At 41.3% G+C, this 20,236-nt stretch overlaps 1 protein-coding gene across 1 annotated transcript in view; it reads right to left on the reverse strand.

Annotated features, from left to right (window-relative positions):
* Positions 1 to 17,298, reverse strand: part of CFAP221 (cilia and flagella associated protein 221) — a 135,463-nt gene extending 118,165 nt beyond the window's left edge. Inside the window, exons 1-2 of the mRNA XM_090266683.1 lie at positions 17,157 to 17,298; positions 9,268 to 9,368 (exon numbers count right to left, since the gene is read on the reverse strand). Coding sequence (XP_090122809.1) covers positions 9,268 to 9,368; positions 17,157 to 17,298 — 243 coding nt within the window. The remainder of the gene's footprint in view (positions 1 to 9,267; positions 9,369 to 17,156) is intronic.
* Positions 17,299 to 20,236: the final 2,938 nt, after the last annotated feature.

Consider the following 20,236-nt stretch of genomic DNA (forward strand, 5'->3'; position numbering starts at 1 on the left):
AAGATCCTGCACTGGAGTCCACACTGCAGAGGCAGCCACCAAGAGTGCTGCAGCAGGTGCACTCACCTGAATGTCAGGAGAGTCTTCTGTATAAGCCTAAGGGATGCTTGGGACATATGTATAGAAATAGGCATTTCTGTTCTTGAACAAAAGGGCTATGAGAATGTGGTGAGCCCGGAGCCCAGAGCCCAAAGCCCAATCTCCTTTGGAATGACATTTAAAGGCCCAGGACCCCCTTAGGTCCTGTTTTTTACACTTCACAGAATTTTTAAAAACTCTGTCAGCCAGTTGGAAGGTTGCCAGTCTTACTGACAGTATTGTTGCCTGCAAAGCTTCCCTGCAAGAAACTACGGCTCAGACTTCTTGGAGATTCCAAGTTTGATGACTCTTTTTTGCCTGCTTGCTAATCAGGGTTTATATGCATGGCAGAATTTCTTCTTGGAGTTGTTTTCATTGTAGTAGACTACATAGTACAAGGGCTGTTCGGAGGGGAACTGTGGTTCCTATTACCCATCAGGGTCAGATGATCAAAGAACAACAACCTCATTGGCTTAGTCAGTTTGCAACCAGCAGCATCACAGACTGAAGACCAGAAGCAGGTCCTCAAAGCCACTGGCCTGGCTCAGGGGTCCCAGTATTCTGGAATGCTCCCAAGGGAGACAGGAGCTGAAACTCCAGAGACTGGAGATCCAGCTAACACCTGTGGGTGAGGAGCTGAGCCAGATTTCAATTTTGAAAACAAAGAAACCTGATGCTTCCTCCAACTTGAGTGTGGCAGAGCAAGTCCACCATGTCCACTAGCCATTTGCATGTGATAGCTGCACCCTATACCCTGGCTGGTTTAGCTCAGTGGATTGAGCGTCGGCCTGCGAGCTAAGTGTCGCTGGTTCGATCTTCCAGTCAGGGTACATCAGAGAAGGAAAACTCTGACTCCAAAAAACCTCCGCTGCCTTGCGGCATACCTCTTCTGGGGAAAGGCTAAGGGAGTAAACCCCGACAGAAAATCCGGAGCCGGAGTCCCTAAGGCGGTTTGACGTTGTAGTCAACACCGGCAACTCCTGCGGCGCACCTGAAGCCAAGCTGTATCGACTCCGTCTTTCCCTTGGACCCTTCAGCTGCGAAGAGAGGGGGGTCTGCTGCATGGGCAACAGCAGACCCTCCGTATCACCCTGCCCAGGCTCTGTAGCTTCAGCTCCACTGGAGAGGACACTCCAGCGTCATCGCAAGATGTCAATTCAACACGGGAGGAGACAGATGCCGTGTCACTCCTGAGTCGGACTGCACAGCCATTCTCGGCGGTGCAGATAGACACTTAAGAAGCTACACCATCGTCTCTCGAGACGGACGGCTGCCGACGATACGAGCTGCACCCTGAAATTCAGGAGATGATGTCTGCATTGCCAAGTGAGGAACAATTAGCCATAGGAAAATATTGAATGACTTTCTTAAAGAATAAAACAATATAGATCCCATTCATGATAATAAAGGACTTATTATATGGCTAGAGTTTCCATATTTATCTTTAAAAGATCCTTAATCTGGAATTATGCATTAGAATTAATAAAGAAATAAACAAAAATTTAGATATTTAGGGTTGCCTAAATAGGAAATGTAAAAAGAGGAAGAAAATTTTCAGCTTTTACTTAAAATCTGAAGTGAAATGAAGACTTGTTAAGACTGAAGGACTGAGCCCACCACTGTTCCATAAAGTAGATAGTGGGGGTCGAAGAAGGCAGTCAAATTGCTGGGGGTGGGGGGTGGGGCAAATCTTTCTTACAAGGACATTTAACCACATGTTGCCTAAGACAATTCCGGGAGACATGTTTGCCAATGAATTTTTAAAATAAACTTAAAACAATAACAAAACCTAAAAAATTAAAGCAAAAAATGAACAACTTGCTCTCTACATTTTAGAAAACAAAGTCAACATCCAAGAGACTGACTTCCAAAATACACTGGGAACACTGGATATTCTATTAATTTTGCAGTTCTCAGTTTTTGGTTCTAAATACTCACTGCATGCTATAATAATCCACATTCTTAGTCCTACTGAGGACTATGTTGTCTGAGTCCCAGAAGGACTGAAGAGGACATTGAGTACAATCCCCTTATTACATGAAGACAGGGTGGTTTTGCACTGTTACAGGAGAAAGAGTAGCAGAGGGAGACACGTCTCACCCCCTAACTCAGCAGTCTTGGGCATGGCCCCATAATGTTGTCAGACGTTTGAATATCACAAGAAAACACTATGTTAGCATGGGAAGAGAAAAGTCCTTGGAATTCTATGTGCTCTTTCCACTGTCTGGGAAGAAAGGCCTTTGAAACTGTTTACATCCCAAGGCCCAAAAAAGCCATAAAGGGCCAATAGAGCCTAAAGGAAGAAGCCCATTAACACCTTTAGGTGTCCAAGCCCCAGTCTTGGAAAGCTAGCACCACCTTTACCTGTCAATCAATATGTAACTTCTTCACCTTCCCCCATTCACCTTCTCCCAGCCTGACAACTATGTAAGTCCTCAGAACAAAGGCCTCTGACCACACTTCCACCTTTGGCCACCCTTGCTTTTGCTCTCCTATTCACTAATAAATTTCATATACATGTTAATAGGCTCACTGATCTATAATTCTTTACTGCACTGTTGAGAGGAACCAGGGTTTCGCCGATAACAGTACCACTCACAGATCGCAGGGTAAATGGTACAGTTGGGTCTTGAACTCTGTCTCCAGCTCTGGTCTAGAGTTCCTTCTACTACAACCCATTGTCTCATAGCTCACCATATCTCAGTGCCCAAACTGCATTTCCTATTTTATGTTTTAAATTGTTAAAAATAGTGTATTTTCTGGACTAAAATGGTATTTCTGCCTTTCCATTTGTAACTAAAACTGGGAAAAAAATCATTCTGTCAGAACATGGAGGCAACTAGAATGGACACCTGGACTTTGGATATGTTAATAGACCTAGCCCATTCCCACAGGATATGTTAATGGCTTAGCCCTGACCAGCATGATACGTTAACTAACCTGTTTGGGGGGGGAGGGGAATGACAATGAAATGCAAATGACCTACTGAATATGTTAATAGGCAAACTCACCCACACTGAAATGTGCAGTTGGCAAGTTCAAAAAGCATGACTGCAGAAGTGCGGGTGGGACTCCTGCGGGCCAAGGAGGAGGACTGGGAGTCCCCTTGCTCCCCATTCCTTTGTTCCCAATTTCCCCTTCCTACAGGCCCTCAGGTTGGTGCAGGAGTTGCCTCTCCCCTCCACTCCCTTCCCTCTTTGTTCCCTCAATAAACCCTTTGCTTGATTCCACAGCTGTCTCTGGGTGGTTTCTCAGAGCAAGGCTGCCCTGACACATTCAAACGGGAAAAATGCCCTGAGAAGGTAAAGAAAATGTTTAGAAAGTGTATTTTAAATTAATAATAAAAGTTTATTTGAAAATACAAGAAAGCATGAACAACTCAGCGTTACCCTTGAGTATTGCCTAAAATCCTATCCTGTCATCCAATTTTGGGGTCAGTAGATGTCCCCAAATCCTCCAAGATCTCTGGTCCATTGGGGGCTGCCCTTCCACTGGCCCTGTGGGTCCTCCTGACCTTGATGTTGCCTCCATAGGGCACTGCATCAAATTCAGCCCCTGCTTCAGCTTTTGAGAACTGATCCCCACAGCAAACAAACAAAACCCCATCCAACCAATGAATTTAACAGCTTTTACTCAAGATTTACAGAGATTTCCCAAGTTCTGCCCACCGCTCTCTTCACTCCTCCACCCATCTCTATTCCTTACAAGCTTCCTTCTGTGTTCCCTCAGGAGACCCCACTCTTTCCTCTGCCTCTACAGGGTGGAGCAAAACCCACTCTCCAGTGAAGTGCTGGCTTGGGGTGAGTAGGGGCTAACCTTTAACCCCAAGCCCTTACCATGGTATTTTCCCAAACACAATATCCAGACTTGAAGCTGGCGTCTTTTAAAACCTCCTGTGAGTGGCACAGCTTCTCAGACAAGGTTAATACATAACCCCAGGGATCTGGGAACCAAATTCAAGCAGTCTTATATGTTCTTTAAAGTGCTTTTATCTTAACATGTATATTGATCATGCATTTTACTCTAAGAGAGCAAAACTGATGTTCCAAAAGATGCACTGTGTTTATACCGAAGCTTCATCTCTCTCCACCCTTGCACACTGAGGAGAGGTGTTAGGTAGCAGTTAGTAATGAGTAGCCAGAGGAGAAATAAAGGCAGGGCCCTCGCCATTACAGTCTAACAAAGAATTTAGTACAGGAGGCTAGAAGTAAAAGGAAGACATGTTTCACTAATTGACTCAGCAGTCCTAAGCTCAGTTTGATAAGATTGCCTGGTGTCTGAAGCATACAAGCTAAATAGCACAGGAGGAGAGAGTCCTTGAGGCTGTGCTGAGAAAAGGGGCTTCTGTAATAATCTTACCTAAAATTGCTGAGTGTTCTTAATGTCACAAGCAAGAACTGTACAGGTGTGTGTGGGGGGAGGGGGGGCAGTCATTGAGATTCTATGCTGGGAAAGGGAGCTTCTCTAACAATTTCGCTAAGACAAAGAGCCTTTACTAACTGAGAAAGAAAGCCTTTGTAGCTGCACATTATTCCCAAGGGGAAGAAGGAGGGGGAACCTAGAAGCTACCTAAGGTATATAAACCCTGAACTCCACCAGTTGGCGTACTTAGATTAGCTAAGTACCCACTTGTAGCCTCGGCTCAAGTGTATAGAACGAACTTACTAGCAAACTTACTAACAACTCTATTTCCCCTATACCTGGGACATTTAGACTAACTGGGCGCGTGCTTGCAGCTTTGTGCTTATACGTGTTTCATAAATAAACTTGCTATCTCATTTCTACAATATGTGTTTGTCTCTTGCTCAAACTGTTCAAGACAATAACCGAGGCAGGGGAGGGAGCCTCTTGACTTGGGTCTTTCTCCCCCCATCCATAACAGATGCTGCTTGGATTCATTGGGGGGTGGGGAGGGGCGGGTCTCTAATGACTATACTAGGAAACTGAAGACTAACACTATTATTTCAGGAAGGCTGAGGAACTGTGAATTTATGTAAAGTGAGGCTGTAGAGACTAACAACTTTGTTTCCGGCTGGCAACAGCCAGTTTCTTGTGGGGAAATTATTTAATTAATAAATATAGTTTCCCAGACAAAACCTTAACACAGAAGGAAAAAGAATTTAAGAGATATTGGTTTTGAGAAACCTGGACATCATTATGTTAAATTTTAAAGTAAATTATAACATTGATTTCAATATGAATTCAAGTAAAATGCTTTCACTTCTTTAACCAGATCTGGATGAATCTCAAGTATTAATTAACAATTTATCATGGTTTTAAACTCATGTTCAATCATTCCATTCTTGGGTAATTTGCATAGTTTCCTGTAGCAAAACCGAGATAAAAGCAGAGTTGGATTTTTCCCCTTTTTTGGCAAGAATCTCAAGGTAATTGCCTTAAGTTTCCGCTTAACTTCGCTGATGGAAACAGGAGGCTGGCTCTCCCAGGATCTCCCAGGATGTTATTAAATGAAATCATTTTGTACTTTTATCAGTTTCTGTTTGTTTTAATGTCTGATAGAAGCAATTAAATTTTTTAATGTTTTCAAAATATCTTTAAAAAAATAATTTATTTAGTTTGCTTATTTATTTATTTATTTTTAGAGAGAGGGGAAAGGAGAAACAGAGGGAGAGAAACATCACTGTGCAGTTGCCTCTCACTTGCGCCCCCAACTGGGGACCTGACATGCAACCTAGTCATGTGCCCTGACTGGGAATCGAACCAGCGACACTTGACTCACAGGCTGACACTCAATCCACTGAGCCACAGCAGCCAGGTCAGCAATAGGATTATTTAGACTTTGTCCTGTATTTATTTGGAATTACTGAATCTTTGCCAAGTCACTTACTTCCATTTGCAGACCCTGAGAAAGAAGACACCTAGCAAGAAGGGCTCCTGGTGGCTAACTGTGTTCAACTTTAAAAGCAGAGCTTTGCTAGACAACAAACAAACTATACACTTCAGGGAGAAACCTGCACTAACCTGACTGCCTGCCCCTCTGAATTGCCTGCCTGCACTGTGTTCCCGCCATCTGAGTGAGCCCTTATAAAGGAGTTCTGGGAATTGTCTTTCGACCAATAGGACTGAGGCTTTCCCTGTCCTATTGGAGCTGTCCGGCTATATACCCATTAGCATCTCTACCAAGCAATCAGAGCTGTTCCATTCTGACCAAGCAGCACAGTTACTTTTGGACCAGTCAAACTATAAGGATTTGAAGTCTTCATTTGCATGAGTACGACCAGTCAGCACTGGTCTGTCTCAGACAGAGCACTTTCCCTTTCTAACAAGAACAGAAGATTGTGTTTCCTGATCTGGAGCTGAACAACTGAAGAAGTCTCACTGAATCAGAGCAGAATGGTGCAGAGCAGGGGGAGCAGGGCAGAGCAAACAGACCAGACCAGATTGGTACAGAGCAGGCTGGTGTGGAACAGAGCAGGGCAGAGCAGAGCCGCCTCTCCCAAGGGCCATCCTGCTCAGGGCCACCTCACAGCTGTGCTTTATCACAGCTGTACTGCTTCATAATTGAGCTGTAACACTACTGAGCTGCTCCACAGTCGTGCTGTATCACAATTGTGCAGTTTGCACTAAATAAAGTTTCCTTTTATACAATACCCCAACTTGGGGATTCCTGCTGGCATTGAATTGGCACCAGCGACCATTAGTTGACACAGTAAAGTGAGATCAATAACTTCATAAATGTTTGTTAAGTGCCTTCTATGTTTTAGACATTGTGCTATACAAAAGACAGAAATGGCCTCTATTCTTCAGTACAAGGAAGCTTTTACCTCCCTTCAAAAACCCTACAACCCAGGTAAACTAGATTGCATACTGGTCTGCAAATATGCTGCATGCTTGCTTACCCTGAACCTCTCTCTCTATGACTTTCTGCTATTGGACTATCCCAAATGGCTTCTCTTCCATAAGTCTTTTTTACATCATGACCAGTAACCTAACGAAAAAATGCTAGACATCATTAGTCATTAAGGAAATGCAAATGAAGGGACAGGGAGTTGAAGGGTAGCCTCAAAAAGTATGTCTGCATCCTATTACCTGGAAGCTATGAAGTCATTGCAGATGTTATTAAGTTAGGGACCTTGAGATGAGATCATCCTGGATTACCCTAAGTCCAATAAAAAGAGTGCTTTTAAGTTATAAAAGAGGAGAAGATAACAGTAAATCAGAGGAAAAAGTCATATGAAGACAGAAGTAGAGATCCGAGTTATGTAGCCACAAGACAAAGAACAACAGGAGCCACCATAAGCTGGAAGAAGCAAGGAAAGATTCTTCTCAAAAGTTTTGGAAGGAGCCCTACTGACTCCTTGATTTTGGACTCTGGTATCCAGAATAACTTTCTGTTCTTTTAAGCCCCTAAAATTGTGGTAATTTGTTATGGCAGCCACAGAAAACTAACATTCCACTTCTTGATATATATCCAGAGATTTGAAAATATGCCCATATAAACACATACACACAAATGCTCATGACAGCATTTATTATTCACAATAGCCCCAAAGTACAAACCCAAATGTCCATCAATGGATGGATGAATGCATAAACAACATATACATCCACATGATGGAATATTATTCAGCCATAAAAAAAAAATGCAGTATTGGTGTGTACTACAAGCTGAATGAGCCTGAAAAACATGCTAAATGAAAAAAGTTAGTCACAAAAGACCATACGTCCTATGATTCCATTTATATGAAATGTCCAGAATAGGTAAATCTATACCAACAGAAAGTAAATTATAGTTGTCTAGGGTGCGAGGAGGGGATGAGGAGAGTGACGGGGCTAAAGATAAGTAGTGAATTCATTATAAACAATACATATTTATGAATGATAATTCTTTTAGATCTATCCTACCATAATCTAGATAGCAAATCTAGTAGCCAGGAAAAGTAAGCCCCAGAATGTACTATTAACCTAGGTCTTTGATGCCATGTTCTAAGAAATGTGTCCTGGTAGGTTGATGGTCACAGTTTGAAATCCTAACACTTTTCCTGAGAGGAAGCACTTGGCACCTAACAGTTTCCTCTCCTAATCTATCCTCTCTCTACCCACTTCAATGCATATGGACTCATGGAAACTGCATCCTTAGTTCAATGGGGACTGCTAGATAAAACATAACTTCACTTCCTGTGCTTTACCACTTGTCAGTTTCTCAGTGATTCTCTTCAACCTGAGCAGCCTAACACAACAGTCAGAATTCTATCTTAATATGATCCACTTTAAGACATGGCTTTTAAGAATGCACTACATTTAAAAGTAGAGACTCTGTGGTGGCTGAGGGTGGTATTACATACAAAACCAGAGTCTCAGAAGGCTCATGTGAAGAGAGTCCACCTCTGTCCACTCAGTTCTATTCTAAGGCCCAGTTGGAGTAATTCTGATGTCCAACTCCACGTGACTTTAGGGGATTGTGCTGAGGTCATTGAGGTTTGTAGAGCTGATTTAAACATTTGGGTCACTTTTGGCATGGGAGTTAGGAATGCTGTAGTCACCCATAACCCACTCCAGTCTGAACATCTGCATCAGTGGGAAGGGACACAGCAAAGGTTGGACCTCGGGGTGGCTCAGTAGTAGACAGCAGTCACTGTAGGTTTCATCTGTCCCTTTTGAAGCCTGTTCAATAGAGCTGATCCCTGCCATCCCAGGTTTGGCCAGAATCTCTTTAGAAAGTGGCTGATTTAAGCATGGGCATCTGACCTGAGCAAGTGAAACAGAAGCCTCACTGGGGCCTCTTTCTCTGGTGGTGTAGGCATGGATCATGAATGCACAACTTGCAGGAAGGCAGCCAGAAAGTCAATCTGTCTCCACTCAGTAGCCTTTGTTTTTGAGCCAACTAGGTAACCTTTTGGAATCTTGGTTTCTGCATCTATATAGAGCAATATTAGTGTTCACAGAACTAGGATAAGGACTAAATTGAATTATGTGAGACACAAAACAGAGTTCTCTGCCTCTAAGAGTCACTTAGCAATGACACCTATTTGTACAGAGTGCTGGGAGGATTCACTGGTGTGGGGGAAAGACACTGATGCAACTTTAAAATTTCTCATCCTTGAACTACCTTTCTGAACTAATTTATACCCACACTTCTGCTGCTCCTTAGATGAATGAGTAATATAAATGCAGGAAATTCATTTCTTTAATTATTATGATTAATTATTCCACTTACAAAGCACCTACCAGAATCTGTTGGTGTTGTTTTTCTACTTGATAGCCTCCAAAATGCAGAATGCCAGGCTTTGCTTGTATGACCGTATTATTCAGAAGTTTTGCATAAACCTCTATAAAAACAATGATGAAGTACATCATGAGATAAGACATAACAGAAAATATTTTAAAAAAGAAAATCCTATTAACATGGGCTCTTTTTAATTTTGGATATTTTAACCATATGGAAGTTTCAGACAGAGGATATAGCTGTCAACAAGATTAATGATCTGTTCCAAATAAACTGAAGTGCCTCTCCTTCTCTTTTTACACATTACTTGAGAGATATTATTGTCACAATAAAATTAATGTGTACTGTTTATTACCTATTAAAATAATTTGTCCTTCATATTTTATACAAGTCTTTATAATAAAACACAAGTTCATAAGTGCACACATCCGTCTTTGTTCTGCATAATGCTGTGCTTACTTATTATAATGAAGGCCCAGTTCAAAGAATCTAAATACTAAGTGTTTAATTATATTACAGTATATTTAACTGTGATTATTTGATTTCCTCTAAACAGAATTACAATATGAATAATATAGAGTAATCTTTTTAAAGTTGATATTACATAAAATCTATTATTTGACATAGAGTAATCGTAAAGCTCTGAATAATTATCTCTCTGAACAGCCAAGTTGCAAACTGTTATTGTAATATGAACATTTTTTTTTCCAGTTTTAAAAACTAGTTTAAAACAGCTGAGCCCACAAAAGTGCCCAGGTCTACAAAACATTTCCCAACTCTTCACACAGGCAAGAGCTGAGATGTATGGAAAAGACACTGAGAACACACTACACAATCACATCCAGGCCTCAGTGCCTCATGCCAGGCATGCATTTGTAATCCTCATTCCAACCCTCTGAGGTAGATACTATCTCATTTTGGAGATAAGAGAGCTCAGTGAAACTCAACAAGATTAAGCAATTTGCACACAGGTGGTAGTTAAAACTCAAGCCCAGGTCTCTGTTATTGCAACTCCTAACCTTCCTCCCTCAATATGAATGCACTGTCCAGTTTCTTATAAATGATCACTGAGACCGGTACATGATCTGACACCACCAGGGGCAGATCCAGGAAGTGCAGATAAATCTAAGAAGCAGCAACAAACAAGAAGAGTCACAAAAATGGGGAGACAGAGAAACAACCTCCCATCAAAAGGAAAGGAAGAATCCTCAGAAAGAGAGCTAAATAAAACAGAGGTAAGCAAACTATCAGACATGGAATTCAAAAGATGGATTATAGGGAAGCTCAATGAGATCAGCGAGCTCAAAGAAAGCTACAAAGAACTCCAGGGAAACTACAAGGAAGTTACAGAGAATTACACCAGCATGAAAAAGGACATAGAAAGGATCAATAAGAGCCAGGAGGAAATGAAGAATACAATTTCTGAATTGAAGAATACAGCAGAAGGAATTAAAAGCAGGCTAGAGGAAGCAGATGATCAGATCAGCGAGCTGAAGGACAACATAGAAAAAAACTCCCAGACAGTGCAACAAAATGAAGAAGACTGAAAATATGAAGAGGTTTTAAGACAGCTGCAGGACAACATGAAACGTAATAATATCCATGTCACAACAATTCCAGAAGGAGAAGAAGAGGAGCAAGGGATGGAAAACCTGTTTGAACAAATAATGACAGAAAACTTCCCTAACTTCATGAGAGAAAGAATCATGCAAGTTCAGGAAGCACAGAGGGTCCCAATGAAGATGAACCCCAACAGGCCCACTTCAAGAAACATCGTAATTAAAATGACAACATTCAAAGACAAAGAGAGAATACTAAAAGCAGCAAGGGAGACACAGCTAATAACATGCAAGGGAGCTCCAATAAGGCTATCAGCTGATTACTCAACAGAAACATGACAAGCCAGAAGGGAATGGCAAAAAAATATTCCAAGCAATGAAAAACAAAGGCCTACAACCAAGGCTACTCTACCCAGCAAGGCTCTCTTTCAAAATGGAAGGTGAAATAAGGAGTTTCCAAGACAAAAGAAGGCTAAAAGAATACATCTCCACCAAACCAGCATTGAAAGAGATGCTAAAGGGTCTGCTTTAAGAAGATGAAGAAACAGAGAGAGACAGAGAGGAAAACAAGTACAAAACGGGGAAAATGACAATGAATAAGTACCTATCGATAATAACCTTAAATGTAAATGGATTAAATGCACCAATCAAAAGGCATAGGGTAGTTGAATGGATTAGAAAGCATGACCCACATATATGCTGTCTACAAGAGATCCACCTTAGAACAAGCAATCTACACAGACTGAAAGTGAGGGGACGGAAAAAAGTATTTCAAGCAAATAGACATGAAAAAAAAGCTGGGGTAGCAACACTTGTATCAGACAAAACAGATTTCACAGCAGAGGCCATAAAAAAAGACAAAAAAGGACATTTCATAAAACTTAAGGGAAAAATCCATCAAGAAGACATAACCCTTGTAAACATATATGCACCCAACATAGCAGCACCCAAATATGTAAGGAAAATTTTGAAAGACTTCAGGAAGGATATAGACAGCAACACACTCATAGTTGAAAACTTTAACACCCCATTGTCAACAATGGACAGATCTTTGAAGCAAAGAAACACCAAAGATATTGAGGCATTGAACAAGACTCTAGATCAAATTGACTTAGTTGATATATATAGAACTCTTCACCCCAAAGAAGCAAAATATACATTCTTTTCAAGTGCACATGGAATATTTTCAAAGATAGACCACATGGCAGGACACAAAACAAGCCTCAACAAATTCAAGAAAATTGAAATTATATCAAGTATCTTCTCAGATCACAATGGCATGAAACTGGAAATCAATCTCAAGGAAAAAACTCAAAAACATTCAAACTCATGGAGAATGAATAACATGCTGCTAAATAATGAATGCGTTAAGAATGACATCAAGGAAGAAATCAAGAAGTTTCTGGAAACAAATGATAATGAACACACAACAACCCAAAACCTTGGGGATACAGCAAAAGCAGTCCTGAGAAGAAAGTTCATAGCAATACAGGCCTACCTAAAAAAAAATAGAGGTATCTCAAATAAAAAATCTAACCCTACAGCTACAAGAACTTGAGGAAGAACAAGAAACAAAGCCCGGGGCAAGTAGAAAGAAGGAAATCATCAAGATCACAGCAGAATTAAATGAAATAGAGACTAAACAAACAATTCAAAAGATCAACAAAAGTAGGAACTGGTTCTTTGAAAAGAAAATCAAAATCGAAGATCCTTTAACCAGGCTCATCAAGAAAAAAAGAGAGAGAACCCAAATAAATAAAATAAGAAATGAAAGAGGAGAAATCACAACCAATACCACAGAAATACAAAAGGTTGTAAGAAACTATTATGAACAACGATATGGCAAGAAATTTGGCAACTTAGATGAAATGAGCAAATTTCTGGAAACATATAATCTTGCAAAACTGACTCAAGAAGAAGTAGAAAGCCTTAACAGACCAATAACAACGAGTGAAATTGAAGCACTAATAAAAAAACTCCCGGCAAACAAAGGCCCTGGACCAGATGGCTTCATGGGTGAATTTTACAAAACATTAAAGAAAAAGCTAACTCCTATCCTTCTCAGATTATTCCAAAAAATACAAGAGGAGGGAAGACTCCCAAACTCATTCTTTAAAGCCAGTATTACCCTAATTCCAAAACCAGGTCAAGACACAACAAAGAAAGAAAACTGTAGGCCAATATTGCTGATGAATATAGATGCTAAAATCCTCAACAAAATATTGGCAAACCGGATCCAGCAACACATTAGAAAGATCATACACCATGACCAAGTGGGATTCATCCCAGGGATGCAAGGATGGTTTAATATTCACAAATCAATAAATGTAATACACCACATAAACAAAATGAAAGACAAAACCACATGATCATATTGATAGATGCTAAAAAAGCATTTGATAAAGTACAACACCCATTTATGATTAAAACTCTCAGCAAAATGGGAATAGAGGGAGCATACCTCAACATAATAAAGGCCATATATGAGAAACCTGAAGCCAACATCATACTCAATGGGCAAAAACTGAGAGCATTCCTCCTGAGGTCAGGAACAAGACAAGGATGTCCACTCTCTCCACTGCTATTCAACATAGTCTTGGAACTTCTAGCCACAGCAATTAGACAAGACAGAGAAATAAAAGGCATTCAATTTTGAAAAGAGGAAGTAAAACTGTCATTATTTACAGATGACATGATAGTGTACATAGAAAACCCTATAGACTCCATGAAGAAACTACTCGATCTAATAAGTGAATTTGGCAAAATAGCAGGGTAGAAAGTCAATATTCAGAAATCGAAGGCATTTCTGTACACCAACAATAAAATATCAGAGATAGAAACTAGAAAAAAAATCCCATTTACTATAGCAACAGGAATGATAAAGTACCAAAGAATAAATTTAACCAAGGAGGTAAAAGACATGTACTTAGAAAACTACATAACACTGAAGAAAGAAACTAAGGAAGATACAAATAAATGGTAGCATATACCATGTTCATGGATGGGAAGAATCAACATCATTAAAATGTCCATACTACCCAAAGCAATTTATAGATTCAATGCAATCCCTATTAAAATAACAATGACATATTTCACAGACCTAGAACAAATACTTCAAAAACTTATAAGGTACCAAAAAGAGCCCGAATAGCCACAGCAATCTTGAGGAAGAAGAACAGAGTAGGAGGAATCACAATACCTGACATCAAACTATACTACAAGGCCACTGTAACCAAAACAGTCTGGTACTGGCATAGAACAGAAATAGAGATCAATGGAACAGAATAAAGATCCCAGAAATAAACCCAGGTCTATATGGTCAAGTAATATTTGACAAAGGGGGAAGGAGCATAAACTGGAGTGAGAAGAGCCTCTTCAACAAATGGTGCTGGAATAACCAGACAGGGACATGCAAAAAAAATGAAGCTAGACCACCAACTTACACCATACACCAGAATAAGCTCAAGATGGATCAAAGACTTAAATGTAAACCGTGGCACCATAAAAGTCCTAGAGGAAAACATAGGCAGGAAAATTTCAGATATCCCATGTAGCAATATTTTCACTGATACATCTCCTAAGGCAAGGGAAATAAAGGAAAGAATAAACAAATGGGACTACATCAAACTAAAGAGTTTCTGCTCAGCAAAAGAAAACATCAGCAAGATGAAAAGGGAACCAACCATATGGGAAAATATATTTGCCAATGACATCACAAACAGGGACTGATCTCCAAAATATATAAAGAACTTACATGACTCAACATGAAGAAGACAGACAACTCAATTAAAAATGGGCAAAGGACCTGAACAAACACTTCTCCAAAGAGGACATACAGAGGGTCCATAGACATATGAAAGAATGCTCAACATCATAGCCATCAGAGGGATGCAAATAAAAACCACAATGAGATACCACCTCACACCAGTCAGAATGGCCATCATCAACAAATCAACAAACAACATGTGCTGGTGAGGATGCGGAGAAAAGGGAACCCTGGTGAATTGCTGGTGGGAATGGAGACTGGTGCAGCCACTGTGGAAAACAGTATGGAATTACCTCAAAAGATTAAAAATGGAACTTCCTTTTGAACCAGTGATTCCACTGCTAGGATTGTACCTGAAAAACCCTAAAACACTAATTCAAAAGAACTTATGCATCCCTATGTTCATAGAAGCACTGTTTACAATAGCTAAGTGCTGGAAACAGCCTAAGTGCCTACCTGTAGATGAGTGGATCAAAAAACTGTGGTACATTTACACAATGGAGTACTATGTAGCAGAAAGAAATAAGGAACTTCTACCATTTGTAACAACATGGATGGAACTAGAGAGAATTATGCTTAGCGAAATAAGCCAGGCAACGAAAGAAAAATACCTTATGCTATCACTTATTATAAGAGACTAATGAACAACACAAACAAATGAGCAAAATTGAACCAGAGGGCATAAGCCTATGATCTCATTACCTGAGTGATTGTCTGTACATATAGGCCTCACTTAATCCTGTCTGCAGCGCTACCTCCTGAGACTCAATGGTGTGGCTGAACTAAGTGGCTGGAATACAACAAGGATGCCAGCCTGTTAAATCAAACACGCTGTTGTCCGGAGACAGCCAACTGACCTGGAGTCTGCAAGATCCTTCCCCATGTGGGAAGGCCACCCGCCCTCCACATCCCCACTCTTACTAGGGATTTCTGGACCCAAGGGTAGGTAGGACGATGACCATGCCCAGCTTGAAGCAGCTAGAGGTGCATGAGACCTTCGCCCATTGTCTTTTATAAGATTATAAAGGGTCTTAAGTCTGAGAGAGAGGGATTGTTATTTTTTATTGTTATAAAAAATTAATTACTAATCTTTTTTTTTTTTTTAAAGAATAACATGGGAAAGGGTGAAGCCGGAGAGCTTATATGCACAACCCATGGAAATGAACTAGAAGGGGGTGGGATTGCTGGGCAGAGGGGAGCAAAGGGGAAAAAAAAATGAAAGTATTGTAACAATATAATTAATAAAATATACTTAAAAAAATAAATGATAACCTTTTACCTTTGGCAATATCCTAGTCCTAAGGGTCACAGACACCCTTACCCATCCCCGAGGCCCTTGTGATTCTTGTATACATTTGGGCCAAACTGAAGGGATGGAATGGGGTTAGGAGGGTGTTTCAGGGGAACTGATAATCTCTGTAGGTTATCTGGTAATTTTTTAAGTATTTAAATTAACATTATTTGATAATATTTTTAATGCTGAAAGTTTGGGTTTTGTTTTTAGGGGCACAAAATGTACATGAGGAAGTATTTTTCTCTCAATGCCCAGAAATAGTCAAGTATACTAATTTGTACTCAGCAAGTTCTACAATGACAAAAGAGCCACACCAAATGCTACATTTCCAGCATTTGCAATGGACCGTGAAAGATGAGGGGAAGCAATCCAGTGTGATGGTGGAGAGTTGTACATGGGGCTGCAACAGCTGAACACTAACTCTCCACTTAGTTGTGCCACTTCAGGGAATTCATTTGACTTCTCCAAGTCTCAGCTTCTCCAACAGTAAAATGGAGATAGAATGTTGATGTCATGCAGATTAAGTGAAAATAATGTAGGTGAAATGATAAGGCTTTAATGTAATAGCTACAGATTTTACCAAGCTTTCCAAGCTAAGGGATGTGCATGGAAAAAGGCAAGAAGTTATAAAATGCCTGAGGTGTTGAAGGAGCAGGAGTAACAGAGGGGTTGGAGCTGGATGAGAGGGGCATGGCATAGGGATGATGCTGGATAGGCAGGTTCAGATAAACAGCAAAGAGGGCCAAATGCCAGTTGAAGGAATTTCAACTTTATTCCGTATGCAAGGGGAACCTCTCAGAGTAATTCCAGCAGGATAGGGGCAGAAGCCAGCCAGGACTCTACGAAGGAAATTGACTTGGGGGTAAAGAGTGGTCTGGAGGAAAGTGTGGCCAGGATGGAAAGCACTGCAACAGCTCTGGCGACCTGCTGAGGATGAGGAACCAGGCAGTGGGGACAGATAGGAAAGATATCTGAGGATGTGGAAGTAGTAAAATTTGGTGACTAATTCACCCCTCAAAAATCTATCAGTTAAGTGGATGGACCTAAATAGAACAATTGTTCTTAGTTTTTTGTGTGTATGTGTGGCTTAAAACAACAGATTTTTATTCTCTCAAAGTTCAGAAGGCCAATAAAACCATTGTTCTTAATAAAAACTATTAAGCCCATAAAACAATATAGACAAATCAGCACCAAAAATTCCACTATGCCTATGGACTTTGAAGCCTCTGGGAAGCTGTGAGTTATAAAGTAAATCTGTTTCTAACCACTTACTCGATTCTAGGAGGTGGTTAGGCACTTCTCTTCTTTTCTTGGGCTCCTCCACTAGGCTCTTCAAAAGGAGAGGTGATATGTTGTTATTAAATGGTTCCTCAGCACTCTTTGATTCTCTGCTGGGGGTTTCTACTGCTGCCATTTTATCATGAAAAATGGAGTTTTCTTCTTAGAGACAAAGGTCACATTTCCTGGGAAGAGAATAGTAGCAGTGTAATCAACCATGAGAAACTGTGCACCTTCAGTTTTTTTTCAGTCCTTGACAAATGTACTTTTCGTCACTGGAGGGTTTACTGTGGTTCAAGCCCTCACTGCCTCTCATCTCTCTCGTGGCCACTCCATTCCCACACAAGGCTGTCCCATTAATCTCCTTGCATCACACATCACAACCCAATACTATGCTAGTGCTCAAAACCCTTTCATTCTCAAGAGCTTTTCCCAAAATTTAGTCCTGACATGCTTCTTGAGCTATTAGTAGAGACATGTGAAGGAACAAATAAAGGATCTCACAGTCACATGAATTTGAAAAACGTTGCAGTAAACAGTTAAACAGACCTCTTCTTCTTCTCTCTTGCTCTCTTTTCTTTTTAATCCTCACCCAAAGACATTTTTTTTCATTGTTTTTAGAGAGAGAGGGAGAGAGGAAAGGAGAGAGAGAAACATCAGTGCAAGAGCAAAGCATCCATTGGTTGCCTCCTCTTCACCAGGAACGAAACCTGCAACCTAGGTGTGTGCCCTGACAAGGAATCAAGCCTGCAACCATTTGTGTACAGGACGACGTTCCAACTGGGCAACACTGGCCAGAGTTAAACAGTCCTCTTCCTTCTGAGATTTCTCCAGATCAATTTCTCAGAGGTGACTGTGAGGTAACATCTGGAGACATTTTACAGGACACTGGCATTTATGAGCTACCTGCCTGGGCCCCTCTCTGGGGCAATAAGGAGATGAAGACATCATAGAGCTCCTCCATCTCCACGGGGTCTTTCCTAGAAGCTCTGTCTGAGGACCTGAGATCTTGGTTCATGTCACACCCTATGTTAGACTTGCCTTCCCTTACCACAGTTAAGTTTCACTTTCTCCATAAAATTCACACTGATTCCAACACTTCAACATTCTTTAGCAATTACTGCCTCTACTACTCATTTAGCATTAACAATTTATTGCCTTGTAATGGCACTTTACAAACCCCACACATCTTTATATTTTCCCTAGCTAAATGTCTTAACTTGGGGCCCTTGTACAGACTGGAGACTGCTCTGTGGAGTCCCTGAAATTGAATGTAAAATCATGTGTGCATCTTTCGTCGTCGGCAGCCGTCCGTCTCGAGAGACGATGGTGTAGCTTCTTAAGAGTCTACCTGCACCGCCGAGAATGGTTGTGCAGTCCGACTCGGGAGTGACACGGTATCTTTATGTGTGTGTGTGTGTGTGTGTGTGTGTGTGTTTTGTTTCTTGTTTTTAGAGCGAGAAGGTTCATAGCTTTAGATTCCAAAAAAAGGCCCTGGCATTGAGCAAAATGCAGCTGACTACACTGAAGAAGGTGCTAAATAATCACTTTCTGAAATAAGTTTTTCCTTTCCCCTCACTTCCCATCCCTTTCCCAAGCATCGCTGAAGATTCCCCACACCTTAGCGCAGTCTCCACCTCAACTGCTCCATTCCCCTCCATCCGCTAACCCCTCCCCCAAGCTCATTTTCCAGCCCCTTCTCCACCGCGACCCTCAAATTCCCTGCCCCTCTTCAGGCAGATACAAGAGCAAAACCATTCTCCAGCTCACTCACCCCCGCCCCCGCAGTGAACCTGTCTCCCTTTTCATCCCTCATTCCCTCACATCTTGAGTCCCCTCGCCCCATCTTCTATCGGGCACGGCCACTCATTTTTGCCAAACATCTGCTCCCTTTAGTCCATCTCCTGCTAGGGGTAGGGGTCGACCCATGCACCACCTGCATCCCCATTGACCCTTTATGCCTGACCTCTCCTGAGACCCCAGCCCAGGAGAACTTGCGGCTGGACACAGTCGGGGGTTCAGGGTGCCTCAGCACCTTTGCGGCTGCCAACAGGGCCACCCGCCCCATGTCCCAGGGTCCCTTACGCCAGATACTGTCCCCCTTCCGGATTTGGCGAGCTTGTCGCCATGACGACGCAGACGCGGTCCTGGGAGTGGGTGGTGGGAGGCGACCAAATTCCTCCAAGGACTGGGAGGAGCCGTGCTGTCGCAATGCGAGGTGAGGAGGCCGTTGGAATCTCCTGGGACCCCTGAGCAGTGTCTGGAACCTAGGGGGAAACAGAAGGACCGATTTATGTGGTGCAAAGCCAATGGATTCCCGAGGGAAAATGAGAAAGTCGGGAGAGACTATAAATTGAATACCTGGAAAAACAGTTCGCAGGAGAGGGGCGGGCCGAAAGGGGCAGGTCTTCCCCAACACAGTGGGTGGAGCTTCTCCCGATAGACCTTCATTCCTGGAAGGGCTACTTTAGGGTCGCTGATATTGCATTTTCTATTATGACATTTCAGATGTATAGAAGATAGGCATAATAGTACAATGAACCTTCAACCAATGCCTGCAACAATGATCAAATTATGGTCAATCTTAGTTTGTTCCTTTCCTCTACTTCCTGTATTATTTTGCAGAAAATCCCAGACATTATTTCACTCGTACATATTTCAGAATGTAACTCCAAAAGACAAGGACTCTTCTAAAAAACAAAAACAACAACAAAAAACACAACCGCAATACCAATGCTTAAAACTTACAGTAATTCTTAACATATTTGAATATTCTGTATTCAATTGCTCATAAATGTCATAAAACTTTTTTAGAATTTAATGGTTTAAATCAGAATTAAAATAAAATCCACATATTGCAATAGATTGATATGTCTTTTATGTCTCCTTTAGTCAATAGATTTACCCTCCCTATTATTTTGTTGTTGCAATTTATTCACTAATGAACTCTTTCTGTCCTTGATACTGATATTTAGGGGTTATAGCCATGAAACTGAGTCTGCTCCCCTAACTTCCTGCCTTGTCTACTCCACCTGCTCACCCAAGGACGTTATTCCTTAACAAAGGGCTCAGGC

Source organism: Furipterus horrens, unplaced genomic scaffold, assembly GCF_987537825.1.
Source record: "Furipterus horrens unplaced genomic scaffold, mFurHor1.1.pri manual_scaffold_1, whole genome shotgun sequence".
In the NCBI taxonomy this organism is placed as follows: domain Eukaryota; kingdom Metazoa; phylum Chordata; class Mammalia; order Chiroptera; family Furipteridae; genus Furipterus; species Furipterus horrens.